Source organism: Maniola hyperantus, chromosome 4 (assembly GCF_902806685.2).
Source record: "Maniola hyperantus chromosome 4, iAphHyp1.2, whole genome shotgun sequence".
Lineage (NCBI taxonomy): Eukaryota > Metazoa > Arthropoda > Insecta > Lepidoptera > Nymphalidae > Maniola > Maniola hyperantus.
Window position 1 is genome coordinate 7,844,230 of NC_048539.1, and position 16,039 is coordinate 7,860,268.

Consider the following 16,039-nt stretch of genomic DNA (forward strand, 5'->3'; position numbering starts at 1 on the left):
CGTCTCCTAACCAACTATTAAGCAGTGCTGTTCATCAGACTTTAAGCAGAGGCCTACCTAAATATTCGTTGTTTAAGTAAGTACTATTCGGCTCATTGCAATAAATCAGCAGCCGACTGGGATTGATCGAAAAGAAATGACTCTGCATGCCCTAGAGATTGATGTCGATGTTCATAGTTTAGTATACTCACTTACTTACATTTCTCTCCTCATTGATTTTGTATAGTACTTAACTTCTTTTATATGATTTTATCGGTTTCACAAACCTCAGTTATATCTAGCTAATTGGTTCAGTGGATAGGTAAACTAAAATTTGAAAGGTTATAGATTACAAATGGACTACTTAACGTCTAACTCCCGGAAAGCTATACGCTGAGTTAAAGGGAAAAGGAGACGATATATTCACAAAAAAATTTTAAATTTTAATAACGTTTCAAGTTTAGGTACCTATGTTTTTATTTGCTTAGTTACTTTAAATTTGTGTGTCACCAATTTATACATACAGTAAATAATTTGGTAGGTACTTAGATACATAAGAAATAGGTATATCTACCCTTAAAGAGGTGAGGTAAAGAAAAGAATTAATCAGACGAAAAGAGAAGCACAATAACAATAAATATATCTCCTAGTACAAAATGTCTACGAAATTGGTTTTAAACCTATAGCTGCTGACATTTTGTCTTTTGCCATTTATTTTGCTACCTGAGCAAGTGCCGCATTCTCATGTGAATACCCCTAAATAGTAAAACTACAACTCAACTACCTATTCTACGCAAGGATAAGCACAAATGAGGTATTGTGTAATTAGTTTTTCGTTTTACGCAACAAAGGATAGGTAAACTAAACGGTAAAACCAAGAGGTATGATTACTACGAGTCTGCGAGTACCTAAATCCCATAATAGAGCAGAATTTTTTCACGTTCTATGCGTTCTATGAATGAAGAAGAACAAGACCGACTAGCAGATCCCTTATGATACTAGAAATAAAATTAAAACAATACGGTATTTGACAACTAGTCAAATCAGTAACTTTTTATCAAACGTCAAAACGCGCGCTTAATATGCGAGATTCTATGAAATACCGGTGTGTGACGTCACAATCATTTGACGTGCTTTTTTTAGTTTAATCGATAATTTAAAATGGTTATTACACTTAAAACCAACAAAGGACTTGGATTTTACATATTTTGGAAGACCTCTATTTAATAATCACTGAGAAATAATTTATTTTTGATGTAGTCAAATACCCAATTTATTTATTACCTACGCTCACTACATTTTCACTTCTATAAACGTATCAATAATAACATGTGCCTATTGTAATAACGCCGGAACCTTTTGTCATGACCAACATCGTTCGTATGATAATTTTATTGTGATTTCTATGAAAAGAGGGCATAAGTTCAAATTATCGGCACTAAGGACGCAAACACTCTAACAATATGTGTTATAACACCGTAACCCAATTCATTTGTATAATTTTTCAATTTGTAAAGATCAAACAGGCTCGTTATCATAATCATCGTGCGGAAACTAATACGCGAATAACTTGTTTTGGGTACTCCATATGCATTTATATTAAACGTATTAGTGTTTCCAGATTTTATTTACAGAAAACAGAGTTATAAAAACAATAATTCAGAAAGGTCGAGTTAGTATGGAAGGGATGTGGAATTAAATTAAAGTTATAAATACATAAATTATATATGTACTTACATATAAGTACATATTAATATATCTACTTTAAGTATTTACTATGATATTAATTTATTTAAATAATTTAGATTTACTTAGCAGCTTTTTACATAGTTCTGAGTGGAGTTAATACTTATAGATATCTAAGGGATGGTTATCTTCTCAGAAAAGAGAAAATTTAATATAGGTCACCATTAAATAGATATAAAATTCTGGCTACGTCCTAGATGGATAAAAAGTAACTTCTCAGTTCCTCTAATTTAAGTTCTCTCAGTTCCGCATAAAAATATTTGCTAAACAATCCAAAGTTGTTCATCTTTCAAGTCTTGTACAAAGAATACGTTCAAAGCGATTTTAAATTTTTATTACTCTTTTTTTGTGAGTTTTTATCCGTACTTTATAACAAGATTTTTATTATTTGAATTAGATCTAAATTAAATTTATTTAAGAAGAAAGAAAATCGAATTAATTAATTCAGTCGTTACTGAGTTAACTAAACTGTAGGTATATATTAAAGGAATATAATATAAAAGGTATTCTTATTCTATTGTTTATATGTACAATCACGAAGTAGAAAATATGATTGTATAAAAATTCTTTTTATTGTACCAACTGGGATCGAAATGGTTAGATTAACAGATAATTCCATAAAATATGCAAAGGGAAGTCCAATCCAAAAACATATATTGCAAGACAAGCTTTCTTTTCATACACTGGAAGGACCGAAAGTTTTCCCGCTGTTCCTGAAATTGGGGTCTCGTAGTCAATTTTCGCTTAGCAGTGCTACTTCGGTCGCATGTAACATGTTTAACGTGTTCGATATAAGTAATTATTACGAGCCATTACACCAATGTGGCTTTGCTTTAATCCAATAACCGCGTTTACGAATGTCTGGACAGAGGGATAATTCAAACATAGTGTCATATTATTTTATAAGTATTTTGCGGATTAAGCCAACTTGCAACTAGAACTAAATTTTGTAATGCTGTCACTTTTTGGCAGGTGCATTATCATTGAAATAAATCGGTTTAACTGTCCCTGTGCAAGCGGGCCTTAGTATCTGTCTGTACAAAAATGACCACAAAATTCTAAATACAGTAAGTAACCAGCAGGAAATATTGTACATCGACTATTAGAAAGAGGTTTAGGCTCCATAGAGCATTGTCTTTGTCACTCATACCATACCTATATGACGTTTTGTCGGTTTCAAAGACAGAGACAACACTCTACGAAACCGCTGTCTCTTTCGAGGTCGATGTACAATATTTTCTGCCGGCTACTATAATATTTTTAATGTACCATGTTCTTCTAGAGTTCTGCGAAACAATGGAAAATATAATACAAGACAAGGTCTTCCTATATTATTTGCTTACACATGGATGGATCTAATCCAAAAACGTAGAGATCTTGTGGAAAAGGCATCATAATTCCCGGAAGCGTCTATCCGAAAACCGAAAACACAATCCTATTTTATGGTTATTTTGATATAAAAAAATGTTTATTATTAAACAAAGGTCATCTTCTTTAATCGACATCATTACGTCAATAGCAAGATCCTGTAGGTACCTACACTCTGCCCTGTGTCTGAAGCGAGTCCCTATGCTGACGTCGAAACATTTACCGATTGAAGAATCCTAAACAGGGGTACCTACCTATTTATCCTATTTTATGTTCATATTAATTTAACTCAGATTTTTAATAATGATAAAGTTACTGTTAATTTTTTTTTTAAGTACACCCGTCGTTTTTTGGCTGGTTATTTGACGATTAAAAAACATTTTTCTATTTCATTATCACAGTTTCTGTAAAAATGTTTCTGTTTCTATTATTTTATATGTCTAAGCTGTTATTTATGTATGAATGTATATTCTTTATTGCACGACGAAACACAAATGACAGGTTACAAAAAAGAAATCTTAAAAATTAGGTACAAAAAGGCGGTCTTATCGCTTAATAGCGATCTCTTTCAGACAACCTTAACGCTAGGGAGAAAACTATTAAGTATTTATGTAAACTTATAAGTAATAATACTTCTTTTTGGCAATTATTTCCGTCTTAACCACTAGGCTACTTTTTATAGAGATAACCACATCACTGGTATAGAGTCAAAAATCAAACAAGTCACAAACTGTTTGCTAAGTTACAGTTCAGAAATCTCTTAAGTTGAGAAACTGTGCATCCGGGCTTTAGAGTTCCGCTCACTGCAACCTTTATTAATACCTATCGCTATCGAATTGCGAAAGTAAAAGTTGCTTCAATCAGAGTAAAAGTTGAGAGTCAATTGTATGATGATCTTTACGTTAATTAAAATAAGCGGGAGGATACTTTTATCCCGAAAAACATTAGAGTTGCTTCGGGACACCGAAATCAAATTTTTATCTATATCACTCCATAAAATTTGAACCGATTTGCACAGTTATTATTTTTTCGTTTATACTATCACGTTTCTAAGTTTGGTGAAGATTTGATAAATAATTTCGGAGATAGAGGACGGAACTCCTCAAAAGATAACAGTAAATCAATCGCGACCAGTGTAATTGTACTATGGCACGGAACCCTTCGTGTACGAGTTCGACTCACTTGACCGGTTTTTTTTAATACGAATGTATGAGCTTTGCCCATCTGGAGCTTTATATCTGTATCCCACAAAACATTGGCCATTCTAATACTTAGAAGTAGGTCCCACTTACAATAATAGTACGAAATTTCATCGCGTTTAATATAACTAGCCGATTAACTGGTGTAGATGCGTGGATGACAATTTAAAGATTTTTCTTGCAGTTGTAAAATGATTTATTGAGCGCAGACCGTTGGTTAGTTTTTAACAAGAAGAGAACAAAGGAATTTATGAAAACGTCAATTGATACAAAAAATATATAGAAAATTGCGGGTGGTTATAAAAATATTATGTTGCATGAACTGACATTTGGAAAAGATAATAAATGTGTGATTTTAGATTATTAATGTTTGATTCCAAAATATTAAACATGAGTTATAAAAGTGACTAATTTATATATATATACAATAACAAAATACTATAAAGAAACAATTAGATAATTAAATGAACGATAAAATTATGAGTCGATGAGTTGGTACGCATTTGCTGCAAAGATGTTGTAGGCGCTTCAACATCCTCCCCTCCGTGGAAAGCGCAGCTTTCAACTTTCTGGATCATCCCAGGTAAGTAGTGGACAAAGTTTTACAAATGGTCTTCTGAAGGTGCCCTTGGATGTAGTTACTTCAGCGACGCGTGATACTCCATCGGAGCCAGGAAATAATCGTGAAACTCTTCCAAGCTTCCAGCATAGTGGTGGTAAGTTGTCCTCTATTAGAAGTACTAGATCTCCTTCTTTTAATTTTGCTGAATTCGTTTGCCATTTAGATCGCTGCTGAAGTTCTGCGATGTATTCCTTTTGCCATCGCTGCCAAAAGTGCTGGCGAATTTGTTCGAGTCTTTCATAACGTCGAAGGCGATTTGGATTGTAATGTTGTAGCGGAGGTGACGGTACCGAAGTAAGTGGCCGTCCTATCAAAAAGTGCCCCGGAGTTAGGGAGCGATAGTCGGTAGGATTGGATGTCAGGGGACATAAAGGTCGACTATTCAAAATAGCTTCAACTTGAGTGAATAATGTTCCTAATTCCTCAAAATTTAGATGGGTATTACCCATGACGCGACGGATGTGGTATTTAGCGGATTTGACACCAGCCTCAAAAATGCCACCAAAGTGAGGACTATACGTGGGTGAGAATATGAATTTAATGTTTTCGCCAGTTGCAGAGTCAATGATAGTTTGTTCATTAGCCTTTAAAAAGATGCCTATTTCCTTGGCTGCCGAGACAAAGTTTTTCCCGTTGTCGCAAAAGATTTCCGCAGGTTTTCCGCGTCTTGACGTAAATCTGCGTAGCGCTTGTAAAAACCCTTCTTTGGTTAGGTCACTGACAGCTTCTAAATGTAAACATTTGAATCTTAGACATACAAATAAACACAAATATGCTTTAATGACTCTGGACCCACGACCCTTCTTATTAGAGATATAGAATGGTCCAGCAAAGTCTATTCCCACAGTCTTAAATGGAAAATCTGGTGTAATTCTTTGGATGGGTAAGTTACCCATTATGGGATAGATTGCCTTCCCTTGATGGCGCTTGCATGTTACGCAATTGTGAAATGTATTCCTAGCAAGGCGTCTACCATTAATTGGCCATAATGATTCGCGGATTGACGCGAGCAGTAGCTGTGGTCCAGCATGCATATGACGAAGGTGATATTGTTCAAAAATTAATTTAGTGAAATGATGACTTGAGTGTAGCAAAATCGGATGTTTTTTGTCGAAATCGTAATTAGAATTGTCAATTCTGCCACCAACTCGTATTAATTTAGCATCACTATCAAAGAAAGGAGTTAATGATATGATGTGAGATTTATTGCTAATTGGCTTTCCACTTTCTAATAGTTTAAATTCCTTTGGAAAGGATTGCCTTTGAGAAATAGCACAAAGATTTGAAAATGCGTCGTTTAATTCCTCTAAAGATAAACTGCCTGTAAGTTTATTTGTTTTGTGTCGTAGATTATGAATAAATCGTTTTATATATGCAAAAGTTCTTTGTAATTTTGATAGTTTAGAGTAGCGTTCAAATTCTATAACAGAATCAAGAATGTCTACTACCGCAGCTGAAAGGCCTTTAGTTTCTGGTAGGTTTTCTTCAACGCGGTGTGATGAAAGAATAGGCCATTCTGATTCCGGTTTTTGTAAGAACTCGGGACCATGCCACCACATCTGCTTAGATACTATATCTTTAGGAGTAACGCCCCTAGAAATATAGTCTGCAGGATTAAGTGCAGAGGGCACGTAGCGCCATGAAGATATATCTGTTGTTTCGGATATCTCCACGACCCTATTCGCTACAAAGGTTTTTAATTTTCGACAGTTTGTATGAAGCCATCCAAGAACAACTGTGGAGTCACACCAATGCACCTGACGCGAAACCGAACATCTAAGAGATTTGACGACGGTCTTGGATAATTTAGCCGCCAGGAGAGCTCCACTGAGTTCCAAACGAGGTATAGTCGTAGGTTTCATTGGAGACACTTTAGATTTAGAACATAATAATTTTACGCTGATACCTTCATCGTTGATGGATCGTATATAGATGCAAGCTCCGTACGCACCTTGTGAAGCATCGCTAAATGAATGAAGCTCTATTATTGTAGGATTGTCACAAAGTACGTTTCGAGGAACTTCAAAATTTGCAAGACTTGGTAATGTGTTAGAAAATTCATCCCAAGTGTTTTGTATGTCTCTGGGAACGGGATCATCCCAATCAATTTTTTGTAGCCACAGAGACTGCAATAGCATTTTAGGTAAAATGACACATGGACTTATCAGACCCAATGGATCAAAAATTTTGAATGTGAATGACAAGATTAAACGTTTGGTCACCTTTGATGATTTGTCAGGGATCTGAAATGATATCTGGAGTTTGTCATTCCCCGGAGTCCACCCAAGTCCTAAAGTGGAAGTGGAAGAACTAATACTTAATTTTTCTTCTGGATTTATGGCATTCAAAATTGATTTCGAATTGGATCGATATTTCCGAAGGTTGAAGCATCCAGATTTAAGAGTATTGGATACCGAATTTTGAATATGTATTAGTTCGTCTTCGGTGTTAGCTCCGGTAATAAGATCATCGACATAGAAATCATTTTTAATTATTGTTTCGATTGATTTGTCTGTACACTCGTGCCCTAATTGCCAAAGACAACGTGTACTTAAGAAGCTTGAACTTGCTAGACCGTACGTCACGGTTTTTAGACGCAGTATTTTAATTGGTTCGGATTCTTGCTCTCGCCATAAAATCAACTGGAGATTTTGATTGTCATCATGTAACGCAATTTGCCGATACATTTTTTCGATGTCAGCTGTTAGTAAAAATTTATATTGTCTGGCTCGAATTAGAATTGCAAAGAGTGAATCCTGGATATTTGGCCCCACCATTAGGATATCATTGAGCGCGTAGCCTGAAGGGGTGGGGGCAGATCCGTCATAGACGACCCTAATTTTCGTAGACTCGCTTGTCTCTTTGAATACAGCATGATGACACAAAAAATAGGATAGTTCAGGTGGTTTAGTTATAGGAAGAACTTCTAAGTGACCAAGTTCAGCATATTCGCGTATAAATTCGACGTATTGTTCTTTAATCTGCGGATTTCTCCTAAAACGCTTTTCCAAATTTAAAAATCGCTGCTTAGCCATCGTATAGGAATCACCTAAACAATCTGGTGTGTCAATGAGTGGAAGTTGAACACAAAACCTTCCACTAGACAATCGAGTGGTATTGGATACAAAATGTTGTTCACACGCCTTTTCTGTTTTAGTAAGGCATGTTTTGTTTGGAATCTCTTCGATGTTCCAGAATTTTGGTAATAAGTCATGTATGCTTTCAGTTTCTTCATTTTGTTTAAGTATTGACTTATTACATTGAATCTCATTAGATATATTGACATTTGTATAAATAGGACCGGCAATTATCCAGCCAAACTTTGTGTTTCGTAATTTTGGAAAACTTGGACCTAATGTGAGTGTATCATTGCCTAGAACATCCCAGAAGAGGTCTGCACCAATGAGGACATCGATGGACGAAGGAATGTCGGAATTAGGATCTGCAAGTTTCAAATTATTTGGTATATTAAAACCTTGTAAATTTATAGGAGCAGCAGGAATCGAACCTGTCAACTCTTTGAGTATATAGCAAGTCAAAGCAACGTTATATTCTTTGTGTATTGAACTGATGTGTGCAATGCAACTCTCAGTGATGAAATTTGAAGAGTTGTTGCCGATACCGATAACGTTAATTTTATTAATAGGCTGTGACTCGAGACCTAGAATGTCTTTCAAACGATTGGTTAGAAAAGATGATTGACTTCCGCAATCCAGTAAAGCTCGGACCTTTAATGATTTGTTTATTTTAGGATTGCTAACTTCGACTATGGCTGTAGATAATATGACTTGATTCGCTGGTTGTCTAGAAAAATTGACTATTGTTTCGGTAGTGTTTGTAGAATCGTTGTTGTTGGAGTTAGAATGCGCTGTTTGTTCACACAAAAAACTATTGTGAAATTTCTTGCACTTGCGACAAGGACCAAGCCTGCAGTTGCGTTGATTGTGGCCTAACCTGAGGCAATTCGCGCATAGCTTCAGCCGCTGTACGTCAGCTTTTCTTTCCTCTATACACTTGGCCTTGAAATTAGCGCAGTCATATATTCTATGCTCACCATTGCATATGACACAACGTTTAGTATTGTTATTTGGAGTTAATGAGCTAAAAGATTTTGTTTGAATGCTAGTGCTAGTATGCTGACCTGTAGCAGGACGTGAAGGGGTGTGTGACGTCTTAGATCTCTCCAACCTATTGCGATTTAGTGTTTCTAAAATGTCTGCGCGATCTGTTAAAAATTTGTTAAATTGATTAAGTGTGGGTATGTCATCCAAAGAATTACGCATCTCTTCCCATTTACTTAATGTACGTGGGTCTAATTTTGAGCAAATCATATGAATTATTATTAAGTCCCAATGTTCAGTAGCTTGACCCAAACTGGACAATGCACGTAAATTCTTAGTAACTGTGTCCACCACAAAGCGCAATGAACGATCAGTCTCACGTGTCATAGTTTCGATTTTGAAAAGAGCATTTAAATGATGATTAATAAGTTGTCGCTTGTTGTCGTACCTATCGCACAATAAGCGCCACGCGTCATTATAGTTAGAGGCAGAAACCTCAAGATTCGCGATAACACGAGCGGCGTCACCTTCTAAGTACGATACCAAATAATGAAATTTATGAATAGGCTTGATGCGCTCGTTGTTGTGTATAAGCGATAAAAATGTGTCGCGGAATTCAAGCCACCGAAAATAGGCACCATCGAATTTATTAATTTGCAATTGCGGTAACTTAAACTCAGCTTCATAGTGTTCGTGATGGCACTGAGACAAGGACGAGTGACTACGATCGTGACTGTCTTTAGGACTATTTGAGTCGTTGATAATTGTTTGAGCAATAGCAATACATGTCGCACAGTCCTGCTCAATGGCATCTCGTTCATTAATCTCAAAAGCTATGTTTTCTGAATTTAAAACATCAATTGAATCTTGCAACTGCTCGTATTGAACCGAAAGTAACCGAAATTTCTCTAATTTAATTGTTAATTCAGATATTTGAATTGCCGTTAAAACTTCTTTTTTTGAAAAATTATCTATATAGTTTTTAAACTTTGTGATACGACCCTTAATGGACGTTCTTTTTGTGAGTAGGCTCTTTAAATCGCCTTTGTCGTTAGACATTTTGTATATTTGTTACTCGAATTATTTAAATAAAGCAAAACTAATAAATACTAATAAATAGAATAATAAAAAATTCTCACGCTCCTCGTATAGTGTCTTTGGTGTCACCTGTGACCCGGCAAGCGCAGCTCGGCTCTGTCGAACGCGCTGTGTAGCCCGCGCCCGCCACGCCACGTCGCGTCGTGAGTAGGTATACCAGCCAAGCTGAAATAGTCGGCACACTGACCTTAAGTACGTATTTCAGTACAATAGCAAAAGAGTTAACTATATTATATTAATAATAATTGGCTAGTTGCGTTAGATATACTAAAACTACAATGATAAAACTAACAAGATAAAACAACAAAACTAACAAATAGTTTTATACTTTCACTCGTTAGGCAGCGATAAATAGGTATATCGAGTTTAATTTTACAATATCTAGTTGTTTAGAACACGAAAAAGCCTCCGGCGCGAAAAAAAATAACAAAATAAAGTATGATGCAATCGTTATGATAATGACGTAATCTGATTTATAACTGTTTTATTTCACTAATAAATGTATTATTTCACTATTATTGCACTGTATTTTAATAGTAGCCCTTATGCAAGAAAGGATTTAAATGAGATTTTATAGGAATGTGTATTTAGGTATGGGATATTGATGGAACAAAAGGGTTATGTGTAGGAAAGTAAGGCACTTATCTGAATAGGCCGGCACAGATGCGAATGCTGATCGGTGCTGACTTCAGCGCTGGTGTCCTCCAATTCCAGAAATACGATCACCTTCCCGGCTTGAGCTGCTCTGACCAGATGATGTTGCAATAAGTAGCTGGATCGTCGAGTAGCCGCCAAGTTGTAATTGCGTAATTTCTTCGTTGTTGTTCGTCGAATCCTTTTGTTTACAGGTTCGTGTTGATAAAAAACGGTCGCCAAAACTTGGCGCCACGCCACGGTCCTGTCACGGTCGCCAAAACTTGTAGATGCGTGGATGACAATTTAAAGATTTTTCTTGCAGTTGTAAAATGATTTATTGAGCGCAGACCGTTGGTTAGTTTTTAACAAGAAGAGAACAAAGGAATTTATGAAAACGTCAATTGATACAAAAAATATATAGAAAATTGCGGGTGGTTATAAAAATATTATGTTGCATGAACTGACATTTGGAAAAGATAATAAATGTGTGATTTTAGATTATTAATGTTTGATTCCAAAATATTAAACATGAGTTATAAAAGTGACTAATTTATATATATATACAATAACAAAATACTATAAAGAAACAATTAGATAATTAAATGAACGATAAAATTATGAGTCGATGAGTTGGTACGCATTTGCTGCAAAGATGTTGTAGGCGCTTCAACATCTGGAAAACTGAGAAATATGACAAAGGACTGTTTAATCTGTTTTTCTTTGAGACGAATTTACTTTGAAAGAAATAAGACTACTGTAAATACGATAATAAAATGAAGAGGCTCAAAAAACTCCGCTTACGATTTAACGAATGGAACAATCTAATCTGCCTAACAATCTTATTTTAAAAAAGTGTGAGGCAAAAACAAACTCAAACATAATTTTACCATTCCTATCAAAAATATTTGAAAAATTAGTTTTCCGACAACTCAGTTCATTCCTCAACTAGCTGATGCCCGCGATGTCTATCCGCGTGGATTTAGGTTTTTAAAATCACGAGTGCAGGCAACTCTGATTTTCCAGGATAAAAAGTAGCTTATGTCACTCTCCAAAAATGAAAATTGAAAATCACGCCAATCTATTGCCCCGTAGCAGCGTAATTGAAGAAAAACCAGTAAACCAACCAACAAACACACTCGCATTTATAAACTGAATAGTGATAGACACTCCCGCCTCAATTCTTTTAACCTGTTCCTAACTATTTCGGAATTTATAATTTCTAAATTTTCTCTCATCTGGTGTCTAACACTAAATGATAGCCACCGAGGTTGGTTGGTTCTACATTGCTGCTTCACTGGGTGATATAAAACGTTTTTTCGTAGAAAACCTTCAATGGATTAAAAAAATGAGCTCGGTGGCTATCATTCAGTGTTAGAAACTGAGTTAACGAATCACCTCGCTGGTCTGGTGGAAGGATTCGGCCGTGGGTTTAATACTCTAGCAGTTGGTAATGCAGCGCCACCAAGCCCTTTGGCGTTCCAGTAAAATACCATGTAGAAACCAATATGGGCTATTGCCATAGTCTTTCCAAATTAGCTCGCTTCCATCTTAGACTGCATCATCAGTTCACCACTTACTACAGGTGAAATCGCAATCAATTCACGATCACAGTTACATAAATATAGCTTGGTAGATAAGTAGGAGCCTATATTAATTATCTATTTATTATTGAGATAGCGTTGCAGTTGCATTTTATGCTGCTTACAAGATTTCTAGCACCGATATTTTAATATTTCTAATCCAATTTTCTATACATAATTATTATTAATATTTAAAAGTATATACAGAGATATTTAAGCTATTACAATACCAACGTACAGCTCAAACCACGCGCTGGTTGTAAAAACTTGCGATATTGCATGCAGATGTTATGCAGGGATTTTCAGTTAAATTCTACCCGAGCGAAGCCAGGACTAAATATATCCATTGTCTGAATATAAGAGAAGGTTTCTACCAGATGATTTTTAGGTAAAAATTGAAAAATCTCAGTCGTTTAAATTAGGTTTTTTAAATGGATCTAAAGAATAGGGGTTTCTTAATTAAATTTTGCAATTTATCCACATTATCCGTAACTGGATACCTATAAATAAGTACATATAAACATCGTGGATTTTTACAGCTTTTTGCCGTGATAGCCTAGTGGTTAGGACGTCCGCCTCCTAATCGGAGGTCGGGGGTTCGATCCCGGGCATGCGCCACTAACTTTTCGGAGTTATGTGCGGTTCAAGTAATTAAATATCACTTGCTTTAACGGTGAAGGAAAACATCGTGAAGAAACTTGCATGACTGAGAGTTCTTTATAATGTTCTCAAAGGTGTGTGAAGTTTACGAATCCGCACTTGGCCAGCGTGGTAGACTATGGCCAAAAACCCATCTCACTCTGAGAGGAGACCCTTGCTCTGTAGCAAGCCGGCGATGGGTTTATCATAATGGGGATTTTAATATTTTTTCTTTTAGTTTTACCAGGTTATGTTTTACTTTTGTAGCTTATTACTGCAATTTCTTCCGCGTGGACTATACAAATTTCAAACTCCTTTTTTACCCTCTTACGGATTGAATTTTCAAAATCCCTTTCTTAGCGGATGTTTACGTCATAATAGGTATCTGCATGCAAAATTTCAGCCCGATCCGTCCAGTAGTTTGAGATGTGCGTTAATAAATCAGTCAGTCAGTCAGTCGCTCAGTCACCGGTTATTACTCAAAATTAAATATCTAGAAACAAGCAGTCTCTTGGCTCTCATTTGTGTAGATATATATTTGACAAATTCATCAGCAAATACAAAAGTTTGAAGCTCCCTCAAAAGTAAGAACAACATAACAAGTAGCGAACTCTTACTTCTGACCTCATGTTTTATTGAATTAATAAAGTTTCTTTTTGTCAGAGTCTAAAATGACAAACAAATAAGGGGATGAATTGATACAGTACTGTGTTGGTCGCCAAGTTACATAAGGATGGCAAACGATCCAAGAGATAAGGGTGAGCCAAATAAAATAACAGTGGTTTTGAATTCGACTACACCCACACAGAGGTTATAAAACTCCAGTAAAACTCTGAAATATGGATTTGACATTTAAGTAATCTTCTGACCGAAATTATGAATGTTATTTTGTAGTTCTAGTTTTAAAACATTACTAGGTAGGTACCTAATAAATTGAAAAAAAATAATTGTTTGTCTTATCATTTTGTTTAAAAATTTTATCTTTACAAACAGAATGATACCTCACCAAAAACTTTGTGATGGAGATTTCATCTAAATCCACGAAATGTCTAAAAATTGATTATATTTGTACTAAAAATATGATAAATTATATTTACATACAAAACAGGGATACTATAGAGTGTTAGCCCCAGCCCCAAATATAACATATTTAGTTATAGGTAACAGTGGCGAAGGGTGAAAATCTGATAAAGGGAAGCCGGAAACGTACTTACCTAAAAGAATATCAGCTGTTCGATTTTTGTTTTCAAAACTTAATTTAGAAAAATTACTATCGTTACGTAACAAGAAATCTGTTAAACAACAATCTATGTGAATTAAGGCCATTTCTGATTTTGGCTTACCAAACTGAATCAAAATTACCGTGAACTTACCACTTATAAGTTATTAATCACATCCCCAATTTATTATATCAAAATAAAACACCACTAACAACTTAAACAAACAAGCATGGCCGCTTCACAAAAACAAATGTATCAATATCAAATCACCCTTTAAAATACAAAATACTCAAAATAGTAGCATGTACCTGTTAAAACAATAGTATTAATATAATTTTTAATTTGGAGGTATTATAGGGTAACTCGGATCCAACCGAGTTATTTACGTCAAATTTGTCTGACCTGTCAGAGTTCCAAATTCGTATTCGCTACTGGGCCAGACTAAATTGGTGTGCTCTTTATTAGTCGACCGTAGAGCGAGACAGACCTAGTTCGTTCCTTTCGCTTTCGCTAGGGAAATGAAAGAGATAAATACTAAGCAAAAATCTAACTAGGGAATCCGATATTTTACGGCTTGTATGGTGTAGGCTGTAGGTGTATGTTACTTACATTAGCTGTTATGTTTTTAACTTAAATTAGTACTTTATAACAACAAAAAAAAAATAGCATTTGTGACGATCGAACCTTTGTATTTACGAATGTATTACGGAATTTATGTGAATAGTACCTACTTACGCTATATTATGCCAATTCTTAAAGGGAAGCCGATAGGAATCGTGTTATATTGACTCTTCGCCGCTGATAGGTAAGGTATCCTACTCATAATCATAGTCATTGTTCGGGACACAAGTGTACCGAACACTCACCTGTGCGGCGTTAGCACTTTTCGCAGTTAATTAAGGCAGTGCACCACGAGCCGCGGCGCGAACTACACTTCCTATCATATCATATCATATGAATTTTTTGCAATAAAAAATTATGAATTATGAAGAAAATACAGTTTATTATCAGCTTATCAATTTTAGCAGTATCAACAAACCCCATACCTACATATTATCTTAATATATAATATGTACAGCTCAAACTACTGGACGGATCGGGCTGAGGCATGCAATTAGCTATTATGACGTAGCTATCCACTAAGATAGGATTTTTGATAATTCAACCCCTAATGGTGTAAAATAGGGGTTTGAATTTTGTGTAGTCCGTGTGGGTGAAATAGCGAGCATAAGCTAGTTCCAATAATAAAATTTACGGACTATTTTATCTTCTTTTGATTGCCTTGGTTCAGTATATTCAGTATCTTGCATTAACAGGTAACTTATCCACAGATATTACATGCCACGACACGAATATTCAAGATTTAAATTAAAAACTCGATAAAACATTCTTTAAAAAGATATCTCGGAGCATTTCCCTCCCTGTAACAATAACGAGCCCACAGCTGTCAGGGAGGTGGGTGGTCTGCAGGAAACAGTTTTTTCTGCCTCAGTTGAATACCCCTGAAATGTTTTATAACGCAGTTATTGTTTGGGTGGACTCAATCTGTGTTAAATCGTTGCAAATTTTGGATAAACCTACTCATACATAATAATATCTAGGTAGTAGGTACCTACTTCCTATACACAGGATCCATTTTATTTATATTTTTTATAATTTTTTAGTGTTTTACCTACACTTCAAGGAAATTACTAAATAATTTAAATACATATCAAAAATTGCGTATCCGGCAGGAATCGAACCTGCATCTTCTGGGTTCGCGCCCGATGCCTTGACCAACTCGGCCACGGTTTCGCTTACCGCCAATGACGAAATTTGTGAACCGTGGCCGAGATGGTCAAGGCATCGGGCGCGAACCCAGAAGATGCAGGTTCGATTCCTGCTGGTTACG

At 35.6% G+C, this 16,039-nt stretch overlaps 2 protein-coding genes across 4 annotated transcripts in view; both read right to left on the minus strand.

The window, feature by feature from the left end:
* Dh44 (diuretic hormone 44) overlaps nucleotides 1–16,039 on the minus strand; it is an 83,948-nt gene that overhangs the window by 48,163 nt on the left and 19,746 nt on the right. The window lies entirely within an intron of this gene.
* Nucleotides 4,456–11,179, minus strand: LOC117982002 (uncharacterized). Its single transcript, XM_069498255.1, has 2 exons — nucleotides 11,175–11,179; nucleotides 4,456–6,158 (listed from the first exon to the last, which is right to left on the minus strand). Exon 2 carries the CDS (start codon nucleotides 5,946–5,948, stop codon nucleotides 4,854–4,856), a length of 1,095 nt encoding a protein of 364 aa, XP_069354356.1. The 5' UTR covers nucleotides 5,949–6,158; nucleotides 11,175–11,179; the 3' UTR covers nucleotides 4,456–4,853.

Excerpts from the sequence above, each read along its gene's own strand:
- LOC117982002 (XM_069498255.1), bottom strand. The coding sequence starts at position 5,948 with ATGCATGCTGGACCACAGCTACTGCTCGCGTCAATCCGCGAATCATTA.